The sequence below is a fragment of the Bombina bombina genome, chromosome 7 (assembly GCF_027579735.1).
Source record: "Bombina bombina isolate aBomBom1 chromosome 7, aBomBom1.pri, whole genome shotgun sequence".
In the NCBI taxonomy this organism is placed as follows: domain Eukaryota; kingdom Metazoa; phylum Chordata; class Amphibia; order Anura; family Bombinatoridae; genus Bombina; species Bombina bombina.
Window position 1 is genome coordinate 176,765,982 of NC_069505.1, and position 12,879 is coordinate 176,778,860.

Below are 12,879 nucleotides of genomic sequence, written 5' to 3' on the forward strand. Positions count from 1 at the left end.
CAGAGACTCTTCGAGTCGAGGAAATAGCCATCAAAAACAGAACTTTCCAAGATAAAAGTTTAATATCAATGGAATGAAGGGGTTCAAACGGAACTCCCTGAAGAACTTTAAGAACCAAGTTTAAGCTCCACGGGGGAGCAACAGTTTTAAACACAGGCTTAATCCTAACCAAAGCCTGACAAAATGCCTGGACGTCTGGAAATTCTGCCAGACGCTTGTGCAAAAGAATAGACAGAGCAGAGATCTGTCCTTTTAAATAACTAGCTGATAAGCCTTTGTCCAAACCCTCTTGGAGAAAGGACAATATCCTAGGAATCCTAACCTTACTCCATGAGTAACTCTTGGATTCACACCAATAAAGATATTTACGCCATATCTTATAGTAGATTTTCCTGGTGACAGGCTTCCGAGCCTGTATTAAGGTATCAATGACTGACTCGGAGAAGCCACGCCTTGATAGAATCAAGCGTTCAATCTCCATGCAGTCAGTCTCAGAGAAAGTAGATTTGGATGATTGAAAGGACCTTGTATTAGAAGGTCCTGCCTCAGAGGCAGAGTCCATGGTGGAAGAGATGACATGTCCACTAGGTCTGCATACCAGGTCCTGCGTGGCCACGCAGGCGCTATCAGAATCACCAATGCTCTCTCCTGTTTGAATTTGGCAATCAGTCGAGGGAGCAGAGGAGACGGTGGAAACACATAGGCCAGGTTGAAGAACCAAGGAGCTGCTAGAGCATCTATCAGCGTTGCTCCCGGGTCCCTGGACCTGGATCCGTAACAAGGAAGCTTGGCGTTCTGGCGAGACGCCATGAGATCCAGTTCTGGTTTGCCCCAACGATGGACCAGTTGAGCAAACACCTCCGGATGGAGTTCCCACTCCCCCGGATGAAAAGTCTGACGACTTAGAAAATCCGCCTCCCAGTTCTCTACGCCTGGGATGTGGATCGCTGACAGGTGGCAAGAGTGAGACTCTGCCCAGCGAATTAACTTTGAGACTTCTAACATCGCTAGGGAACTCCTGGTTCCCCCTTGATGGTTGATGTAAGCCACAGTCGTGATGTTGTCCGACTGAAATCTGATGAACCGCAGTGTTGCTAACTGAGGCCAAGCTAGAAGAGCATTGAATATTGCTCTTAACTCCAGAATATTTATTGGGAGGAGTTTCTCCTCCTGAGTCCACGATCCCTGAGCCTTTAGGGAGTTCCAGACTGCGCCCCAACCTAGAAGGCTGGCATCTGTTGTTACAATCGTCCAATCTGGCCTGCGAAAGGTCATACCCTTGGACAGATGGACCCGAGAAAGCCACCAGAGAAGAGAATCTCTGGTCTTTTGATCCAGATTTAGTAGAGGGGACAAATCTGAGTAATCCCCATTCCACTGACTTAGTATGCATAATTGCAGCGGTCTGAGATGCAGGCGCGCAAATGGCACTATGTCCATTGCCGCTACCAGTAAGGCGATTACTTCCATGCACTGAGCCACTGACGGGCGTGGAATGGAATGAAGGACACGGCAAGCATTTAGAAGTTTTGATAACTTGGACTCCGTCAGGTAAATTTTCATCTCTACAGAATCTATAAGAGTCCCTAGGAAGGAGACTCTTGTGAGTGGTGATAGAGAACTCTTTTCCACGTTCACTTTCCACCCATGCGACCTCAGAAATGCCAGAACTATCTCTGTATGAGACTTGGCAATTTGAAAGCTTGACGCCTGTATCAGGATGTCGTCTAGATACGGAGCCACCGCTATGCCTCGTGGTCTTAGAACCGCCAGAAGTGAGCCCAGAACCTTTGTAAAAATTCTCGGGGCAGTGGCCAACCCGAAGGGAAGAGCTACAAATTGGTAATGCCTGTCTAGAAAGGCAAACCTTAGGAACCGACGATGATCTTTGTGAATCGGTATGTGAAGGTAGGCATCCTTTAAGTCCACTGTGGTCATGTACTGACCCTCTTGGATCATGGGTAGGATGGTCCGAATAGTTTCCATTTTGAATGATGGAACTCTGAGGAATTTGTTTAAGATCTTTAGATCTAAGATTGGTCTGAAGGTTCCCTCTTTCTTGGGAACCACAAACAGATTTGAATAAAATCCCTGTCCTTGTTCCGTCCGCGGAACTGGATGGATCACTCCCATTACTAGGAGGTCTTGCACACAGCTTAGGAATGCCTCTTTCTTTATCTGGTTTGATGATAACCTTGAAAGATGAAATCTCCCTTGTGGAGGAGAAGCTTTGAAGTCCAGAAGATATCCCTGAGATATGATCTCCAACGCCCAGGGATCCTGAACATCTCTTGCCCACGCCTGGGCGAAGAGAGAAACTCTGCCCCCCACTAGATCCGTTTCCGGATAGGCGGCCGTTCCTTCATGCTGTCTTGGGGGCAGCAGCAGGCTTCCTGGCCTGCTTGCCCTTGTTCCAGGACTGGTTAGGTTTCCAGGCCTGTCTGGAATGAGCAACAGTTCCCTCTTGTTTTGAAGCAGAGGAAGTTGATGCTGCTCCTGCCTTGAAATTTCGAAAGGCACGAAAATTAGACTGTTTGGCCTTTGATTTGGCCCTGTCCTGAGGAAGGGTATGACCCTTGCCTCCAGTAATGTCAGCAATAATTTCGTTCAAGCCAGGCCCGAATAAGGTCTGCCCCTTGAAAGGAATGTTGAGTAATTTAGACTTTGAAGTCACGTCAGCTGACCAGGATTTAAGCCATAGCGCCCTACGCGCCTGGATGGCGAATCCGGAATTCTTAGCCGTTAGTTTAGTCAAATGAACAATGGCATCAGAAACAAATGAGTTAGCTAGCTTAAGCATTCTAAGCTTGTCAATAATTTCATTCAATGGAGCTGTCTGGATGGCCTCTTCCAGGGCCTCAAACCAGAATGCCGCCGCAGCAGTGACAGGCGCAATGCATGCAAGGGGCTGTAAAATAAAACCTTGTTGAATAAACATTTTCTTAAGGTAAGCCTCCAATTTTTTTATCCATTGGATCTGAAAAAGCACAACTGTCCTCAACCGGGATAGTGGTACGCTTTGCTAAAGTAGAAACTGCTCCCTCCACCTTAGGGACCGTCTGCCATAAGTCCCGTGTAGTGGCGTCTATTGGAAACATTTTTCTAAATATAGGAGGTGGGGAAAAGGGCCCACCGGGTCTATCCCACTCCTTGCTAATAATTTCTGTAAGCCTTTTAGGTATAGGAAAAACGTCAGTACACACCGGCACCGCATAGTATCTATCTAGCCTACACAATTTCTCTGGAATTGCAACTGTGTTACAGTCATTCAGAGCAGTTAATACCTCCCCAAGCAATACACGGAGGTTCTCAAGCTTAAATTTAAAATTAGAAATCTTTGAATCAGGTTTCCCAGAGTCAGAGATGTCACCCACAGACTGAAGCTCTCCGTCCTCATGTTCTGCATACTGTGACGCAGTATCAGACATGGCTCTAACAGCATTTGCGCGCTCTGTATCTCTCCTAACCCCAGAGCTATCGTGCTTGCCTCTTAATTCAGGCAATCTAGATAATACCTCTGACAGGGTATTATTCATGATTGCAGCCATGTCCTGCAAGGTAATCGCTATGGGCGTCCCTGATGTAATTGGAGCCATATTAGCATGCGTCCCCTAAGCGGGAGGCGAAGGGTCTGACACGTGGGGAGAGTTAGTCGGCATAACTTCCCCCTCGACAGAACCCTCTGGTGATAATTCTTTTATAGATAAAGACTGATCTTTACTGTTTAAGGTGAAATCAATACATTTAGTACACATTCTCCTATGGGGCTCCACCATGGCTTTCAAACATAATGAACAAGTAGGTTCCTCTGTGTCAGACATGTTTAAACAGACTAGCAATGAGACTAGCAAGCTTGGAAAACACTTTAAAACAAGTTTACAAGCAATATAAAAAACGTTACTGCGCCTTTAAGAAACACAAATTTTCCCAAATTTTGAAATAACAGTGAAAAAATGCAGTTACACTAACAAACTTTACAGTGTATGTAATAAGTTAGCAGAGCATTGCACCCACTTGCAAATGGATGATTAACCCCTTAATACCAAAAACGGAATAACAAATGATAAAAACGTTTTTTAAACAGTCACAACAACTGCCACAGCTCTACTGTGGCTTTTTACCTCCCTCAATACAACTTTTGAAGCCTTTTGAGCCCTTCAGAGAAGTCCTGGATCATGCAGGAAGAAGCTGGATGTCTGTGTCTGTAATTTTTGCTGTGCAAAAAAACGCCAAGATAGGCCCCTCCCACTCATATTACAACAGTGGGAAGCCCCAGGGAACTGTTTCTAGGCCAAATTCAAGCCAGCCATGTGGAAAAAAACTAGGCCCCAATAAGTTTTATCACCAAACATATGTAAAAAACGATTAAACATGCCAGCAAACGTTTTAAAATACACTTTTATAAGAGTATGTATCTCTATTAATAAGCCTGATACCAGTCGCTATAACTGCATTTAAGGCTTTACTTACATTACTTCGGTATCAGCAGCATTTTCTAGCAAATTCCATCCCTAGAAAAATATTTTAACTGCACATACCTTATTGCAGGAAAACCTGCACGCTATTCCCCCTCTGAAGTTACCTCACTCCTCAGTATATGTGAGAACAGCAAAGGATCTTAGTTACTTCTGCTAAGATCATAGAAAACGCAGGCAGATTCTTCTTCTAAATACTGCCTGAGATAAACAGTACACTCCGGTACCATTTAAAAATAACAAACTTTTGATTGAAGAAATAAACTAAGTATAAAACACCACAGTCCTCTTACGACCTCCATCTTAGTTGAGAGTTGCAAGAGAATGACTGGATATGGCAGTGAGGGGAGGAGCTATATAGCAGCTCTGCTGTGGGTGATCCTCTTGCAACTTCCTGTTGGGAAGGAGAATATCCCACAAGTAATGGATGATCCGTGGACTGGATACACTTAACAAGAGAAAACAAATTAAGTATATACAGTTTTCTTTGTACCTGAATTAGAGATGCTGCAGCAGGAATCTGGCGGTTAAAGTGCTTCTGTCTCTGCTTCTGTTGCACCTTTAAGGCAAATCCAGAGCCCAAAATTCCCTACAGATTAAAGAAATAGATGAAAATTGATCGTTGTAAATATAAAAATTTTCAGCCAACGCTTGTTACATTTTCCTTCACAAACCAGTGAATGAATAGAAATATTATTTATATAAAGTATTATAAAATACATCTTACAATTATGTAATGCCAGAAAAAAAATAAGTTCCACAGAAAATGTTATTCACTATTTTTAATTAGCTACATTTTTATTAATTGTGTATGGCATATTTAAAAATATATAAATGTAAGAATATTATTATTTAAAGCCTCAATTAATAAACAAATTAAAGCACAAAATATGTTTATCAAATTATGATAATCTAAGAGACAAAAAATGCACAATGCTCTAATTAAAAATTACCACGATGGCTATTCTAGACACAACACATTTTTAAGATCACAGGTGTCGTACCGCAGGTAATGCAAAAAAAGAAATTGCAAATACGGAAAAACAGGAGGCAATGGTTTTTCCGATCCACGTCTGAGGAACCTTATCCCCATAACCTATTGTAGTGACGGTAACCTATAAAAGAACAAGAAAATATTAAATACCTACAAAATAATATTAACATATTTAAAAAAATGTATATAATAGTTTTCTAAGAAAAATACAAGTTGATGGGTAAAATGGAGACAAGTGTGTAGTCATTGCGCTCACAATGGCAGTGCAGGAGGAAGTATATGATTACCAGCACAAATAAAAGAAATACATTGCAAAACAAAATGAATAAAAGACTACACAAGTTAATGATTTTCTACAATCAGTGGTCCCCAAACTTTTTCAGGTCACTGCCCCCTTGGTTCCATAAACTTAACACCAGCACCCCCTACCTTACCCTGTAAAAATAATATTCAGAGAAGCAGTGCACAAACCGTAACATTAATGGCACAATACCATTTAAAGGAGTAACAATTAAACATATGCCAGCTTTTTAAAGCTGATAGTCACTGTGCAAGAGTCTTATAAACCACATTTAGTAATTTCTTCACTGTTCAAAAACTGTTAATCCAATGGATGGGCATGATGAAGTGTTACCGGTTTCCCAATCTGTGGTTTCATATCACTTAGCAGGGGTCTTAAATAGCCATAGTTGGAGACCTGGAGTTGATTTCTTTGTTTGGAGCATTGTTATACTACTGCATCAATAAATCAACTTTATAGAAAGTGGATTCTACTTGTTAAAGTGTTATTTAATGCACCACCAGATTTGACAGAAGACTTAACAACCTTAGATGGTTGACTGTATACAAAGCTACTCCGACAAGCACAACAGGCCTTTAGCTGTGTTTCCCGCTACAACACAATGATTAAAAACTGTGCTGTTAATGTTAATATTACGTGCAACTGTACAGCGCTGGAAAAACAAAGAACGCAAGTCTACAGTACATGTGGCTGCAATTTATTTTAGTGAGAAAAGTTGCTGATAAACCTGAACTATAATAGAAGAAAAAGCCTCAAAGGCCAAGAGCAGTAAAACTTCACATACAAAGTAAGAAAGTTGGTTTGCTTTGCACATCTATGATAAAGCAAAACAAATTATGATAATTATATCTGGAGGGGCCCACTAGTATCCTCTTCTACTCCTTTCCAACTAGCGCCCACTATTGTAATTCTAGTGCCTCCCTTCCACCTCTTATGCCTATTGATGCCCCCTCAGTAATCCCCCACCGGGGAGCAGTACCACCCACTTTAGAAACCACTGTTCTATATGTTCCATATGATGAAATGCTATTCTAAAACATAAGGAATATTAACTGTAAATACACACTATAAATATCCTATTAGTAGAAAAACTTACCACACCCCACCACAGTGCATCTGCATAACTACCAAACTGGCATTTCCCAGAGCCGTCAATAGCATCTTTTTCGGCAAGATACACAAAATAAGATGAGAAAATCAGACCAAGAAAGCCAATGTATAATGTTGTTATCAGCTCCTGAAAGACAAAATATTTTAAAGAACAATCTAATATCTGAGATTTTCTACATATAGAAAAATAATGGTAACCGAAGCACTTTCAGTGGATCATATCTTAAAAGCAGTAAAATAATGAGTCAAGCGGTAAATTGAAGTATTTGCAAATCTGTAGAAATTTTATGAAACACACTTGAAATAATGTAAATAATCAGTACAGTTACAAAACCCTTTATCAAACTGCTTGGGATCAGTAAAGGTTTGTATTCCGTAATATTTGCATCTGTAAAATGAGACAGCTTGGAGAGGGGAGGAGATCAAGTGTAAATAATATCTTACGTCATTTAGGCAATATTTAAATGCCATAATACATGCAACCTAAAGGTAGTTTTATATCATTTGTATTACTTCTGTATACATAGTACCATCAGAAATACAATACAGTACAGTGATCACAAAGGTGATAGTAGTTGATTTAAATAAAGATAAACTGGTATTTGCTTTTTTAAAATACAAAAAACAAAACAAATGAACACTGGTATTGACTTGTGGAGAAAATTTGTATTTTTTAATTTTATAAAAACATATTAATAAGAAAGTTTGAATTTTGCAATAATTCTGGATTTTTTAATTAGTTCCTGTAAAGTTTTATGTAAAAAACTAACAAAAAGTAATAAATCAACTAAATCCTTGGTTGGGGCCAGATTCTCTAAAGCTCAGATGAGTTTATCTAAAATTATCTGTTAGCATTGTAAGTTCCCCACAACATTCTACAAAGTCAAATGTTGCACAGTACAATACATTACACGACAGGGAAGTTTTCTTACATTTACACTTTTGTGCTTTGTATTTTGTACTTTAAAGGGACACTGAACCCAAATATTTTCTTTCATGATTCAGATAGAGCATGACATTTTAAGCAACTTTCTAATGTACTCCTATTATGAAATTTTCTTCATTCTCGTGGTATCTTTATTTGAAATGCAAGAATGTAAGTTTTGATGCCGGCCCATTTTTGGTGAACAACCTCGGTTCTGAACCCCCAAAAAAGCTTAGATGCCTTCTTTTTCAAATAAAGATAGCAAGAGAACGAAGAAAAATTGATAATAGGAGTAAATTAGAAAGTTGCTTAAAATGGCATGCTCTATCTGAATCACGAAAGAAAAAAATTGGGTTCAGTGTCCCTTTAAGTTTTATAACATTTAAGCTTTGTACTTTCTATTTTGTGTTTAATGCATGTAGATTCACTATTAGGCATGCGTATAAATTCGGAATTTGCTTCACAAACAAATGACAAAGATGGCTACTTTCAGAGCCATATTTATTAGGGTTCAAGTGCAACACAGAAATATCTAGATTTGCATAGATGTTTGTGTTTTGCAATTTAACACTAATAAATCTAGCTCTGAAAATAGCTAAACACCACTGCCCACAGCCATATTCAGTATTCAATTGTGAAACAAATGCTGAATTCCTAATTTATCCACATGCCTATTCTGTATACAGCAGTATATTTATGATTTTACAAATTCTGATTAATCTGAATGTTTCTGGGTAACAATTAAGCATCATACCAGTTTCATCGAGTGGGCTGGAGCTGGGGCTAGGTGTGACTGAAGTTCTCTGAAAAACCTTTATAATGTTTGTCATGAAAATCTTGTGATTTTAGGTGCAGGGGGTTAACTTTCACTCTGTGTGCTATTTTTTTTTTTTTTTGAGAGGTTGTATGTCTCTGTGTATTTTCCAACAGGCCTTCCTGTCATAAATAGTTCCACTTTACCAAATGTTATTGCATATGTACAATGTACTGATGCATCAAGTAAAATTGTCAGCACAAGAGAAGTTATAAAAAACAGTGCCCTCTACCAAGAGCTAGATGAGGTCAATAAGAGGACACTAGTACAACTTGAGACATGCTTTCAACACATATATGACACTAGATGATGAAAATATGACAACCATGTCATATTTGGTATCAAACTAATTATCATGTCGTCACAGGGAAATTGCTTATATGGGTGTATGCACTGGATATGTAAAAACTTAAATTATGCTTACCTGATAATTTTCTTTTCTTCAGATGGAAAGAGTCCACAGCTGCATTCATTAATTTTGGGAATTCAGAACCTGGCCACCAGGAGGAGGCAAAGACACCCCAGCCAAGGGCTTAAATACCTCCCCCAATTCCCTCATCCCCCAGTCATTCTGCCAAGGGAACAAGGAACAGTAGAAGAAATATCAGGGAGAAAAGGTGCCAGAAGAACAAAATAACAGACACCCCACAGAAAAATACTGTTGGGGAACTGTTGAGTCTTTCCATCTGAAGGGAAAAAAATTATCAGGTAAGCATAATTTAAGTTTTTCTTCATAAATGGAAAGAGTCCACAGCAACATTCATTACTTTTGGGAAAACAATACGCAAGCTATAGAGGACATTGAATGCGAAAACTGGGGGGTACAAGAGGCGGCCCATTCTGAGGGCACCAGGCCTGAAAACCCCTACCCAACAACATCCCGCTTCGTCCGAAGCCGAGAACAATTTTGGAACACACCCCTTACTAAAGAAAGGTAACAAGCTACCGTATTCTTCCACAAAGAAGAAAATACATGGAAAAACATGAATGTTCTTGTAAAGCGCGGCTGATCCCCCTTAAGGGACTCAAGGCGCTGGTCGTTTTATCAACCTCGAAAGGAGGAAGGCTGAGTAGACCTCGCTGGGGATCGAACTTGCAACCCTCGGTTTGCTACAGTGCAAAGTAGCCACAGTGCATAAGTATGCTGAGCTAGCTGTCCAGCTAGCATAAGGAACCCCATACCAACAGAGACCCACCAGTCTCATAGAAACAAGGGGAGGCAACGCCCAGACCCCAGAAATACAGAAACCACGGGATAAGGCCGGGAGTCTGAAACAAAGAAGATCTTCCCCTAACACAGTGCAACTGCACTCTAAAAAGCAACTGAAGATGAAGGTCCCCAAGTCGCAAAAAGGTAGCTCAGAATACCGAAATATTCAGAAATGAAACCTCGTGCAGCAAGCTCATCTAAGGCAAAAACACTGCACACTGCAGTTATGTAAAAATGTTTCAAACTTAAATACTTGCAGGGCAAGCAGAAAGCAGCTGAAGATAGGATCATTCATATTGCCATGTATCCACTAACCAGCAGATAACGTCACAGGCTATCTAAGAGCCGCCAAACCTTAAACATGGAGAAAGGAGAAACCTCAAGAGGCTTACTGTACCTCGAATGCTCTGAGGACAAATTTAGCAGAGCAACAGATCTCAGATCCTGCTCCAACACTGGACCAGCCCAAGTGACAGACATGTCTGATAGACAAGGGGGACAGAAATACCCCAACCACAAGCCCCCAGGGAATGGAAAATAAAAGGGGGGACTCACCCACCCCAACAGAGCTCGGGTGCCAACCCAATCTGCTCCTCCAAAATAAGGCACTCCCAAGGAGAACCCCCTTGGACCTGGAACAGAGAAAAGTGCAATAGATTGGTAGGAATACCTGTCACAACTCTCTTAGACAGTCTTTACGTAGAGAGATCAAATTCCAACAGGTGGAACAGAGCCCACAGAGCAGCAGATGCTGCCCCTTACAGAAATAAGCCACCTGATCCAACCTCCTACACACAGGACAGGACAAAGACCCTCCAGAGAGAGGAAACTTGAGCTCATAAGGAAGACAAACTATCCCCTCAAAAGGGAAGGGCACAGATAAGAACAGCGTACATGTCCAAAAGACATGTGGACAAAACACAGACCAAATTAAAAAATCACCCAGAAACCACTGTTGACCCAACAGAGAAAAAACTCCCCATGAAGAGGTGCACACTCTGTCCGAAGGACAAGTCAGGCCTTAAAGTTTATAACCAGTACCCGAAGGTGGATGTGAACTCTGGTCTTCCAGCTTGCAAGCCCAATGAGCTAGTTCCTATGTTGCAACATAGGGTCCCTGAAAAAACTGGGTCGTCCCTAACCAGTCCACAGGATCATAAATCTCCAGACATCCCAGAAGGATCCAAGACAAGAACCCGGGACCCAGAATCATCCTAGAACAAACAACACCCCCAGGGAACACAAGATACCCCGTCTGAAGCAATCAAACTCACAGGGGATGAGAACTGGGAAACCCGGAGAACGGGTACAGGACTCACTCGTAAGTCTCAGCCCAAAGGGAAGAGAACACCCTTAGCCAGAGGTCAACACCCCCCCCCAACAAGGTGCTAGGCCGCGACAAAGTCACACAATTTCTCTAGAGCCCAAAGGCCTCAAGGGCAACACTAAGGGAAATGAGAACAAGAACAGAGTCACTCGAAAGAGAGTAGAAAGGCTAGTCTTCATAATCCTTTCAGATTAACGTTCCAGAGGACCACACCCAAGGGAGAAGAATGCAAAGCATCCCGAACCCAGGCAGAAAAACATCCCCAAAGCAAAAAGCTTGGAAAAAGAGACAACACCTCCTATCGCCCCTGATATGGAGACGACTAACTCCCGAAGGAAGACAGAGCCTCACGGCCTTTACTTCCTAATTAAGCGGCCAAAGCCGCCAGAAGAAACAGACAAAGTCCAAAAAGTCTTGACCCGAAGGAAGAGAACCTCTAAGAGGAACAAGTCCTAAAAGGACACTTCCAAAGAGACCATGAAACGCAAAAACGTAAGAACGGCGGTATGAAGGACCTAAATCCTCCAAGCCTCCAACCCACAACGGGAAGGAACACTCTAGTTCCCGGAAAAATGGGAAATGACTGAGCATGTCGCCGGGGATCTCCACGGAGTCCCTGCCCACTAGCTTGAAAAGCGAATGAGGACCGACCCCATGCCCCTAAGCAACCATGGACCCTCAAGTCCTCTTAGGATGCTAGTTGAAGCTTGTAAAATAAAACAAGTAAACAACACAAATCATATTGTGATCACTAAGCGCCCTCACCGGACCAACCGGACATAAAAAGGCGCCACGTGTCTGAACTAGGCCTCAAAGACAGAAGGATTTGTACCCAGTCAGGACCAGCCTGAAACCAAGGGCCCCAGCACTGTCAAGGCCACATAGAGTCTCCCCCGAGATGGAGGGATAAAGAACAGTCAGACAGACTTTTGTAAACACACAATATCGCGAGTATCAATTCCAGAGAAGAAAGTTCCAGAAGGAAACATCTCACCACAACATGAGCTTTAGACCAAATAAAAATCATCCTGACCGGATGAAAATAAAAGATAAGGCAACCTGTAGTTTATCGCCCAGGAAGAACAGGGGTCCGAGACTTCCAAGCTCAGAACTGGAAAAGGATACACAAATAACAAAGACTATAAAAAGATTACTTCATCCCCTTATGTCTATGCATGCAAGCCAGTCGAAGATTAAGACTGAGAATCCCCAGACCTATTAAGAGTGGGATCCTCCAGCAACGCTAAAAACGTGCCTTAGTAGAACATGAAGGCACGCCAGTCTATAACGAAAGGTGAAACATACCTCCGCCGGGACAAAAGAAAACAGCAGCCCCGAAGGTTGACCCCCTGAGGCATCAGGGGCAGTCGCTCCCCCGGAGGGCTGAACTGGACCAGACGATCCCACGTCTGACGAGCCCCGGTTAACGGAACATGGACAATATCGTAAGCACACTCCCGGGAGGTGCAGATGCGCCAGCGCCAAAGATATGGCCATGCGGAAAGGTGTCGTAACCTCCGGTAAGAACAGGCCACACTCCCTAGAAGGATTAGTAGCGTTTGGGTTACCTGCATACGTAGTAAGAGTTGGTGGTAGGGAACTCGTCTCGTGGGAAATAGAATCCCCAGAGACGGATGGCTCAGTGGGCACCTGATTCCCCGATCCTGGGGAACAGAGCACTCTAAAACGGCATTCGGAACATAACTGATGGGCATGTATCACC

At 42.1% G+C, this 12,879-nt stretch overlaps 1 protein-coding gene across 3 annotated transcripts in view; it reads right to left on the reverse strand.

Annotated features, from left to right (window-relative positions):
• KCNQ1 (potassium voltage-gated channel subfamily Q member 1) overlaps nucleotides 1–12,879 on the reverse strand; it is a 507,180-nt gene that overhangs the window by 144,087 nt on the left and 350,214 nt on the right. For all 3 annotated transcript variants that reach the window (XM_053720436.1, XM_053720437.1, XM_053720435.1), the window contains 3 exons: nucleotides 6,867–7,007; nucleotides 5,480–5,590; nucleotides 4,969–5,064 (listed from right to left, as the gene is read on the reverse strand). In XM_053720436.1, the coding sequence (XP_053576411.1) occupies nucleotides 4,969–5,064; nucleotides 5,480–5,590; nucleotides 6,867–7,007 (348 nt within the window). The remainder of the gene's footprint in view (nucleotides 1–4,968; nucleotides 5,065–5,479; nucleotides 5,591–6,866; nucleotides 7,008–12,879) is intronic.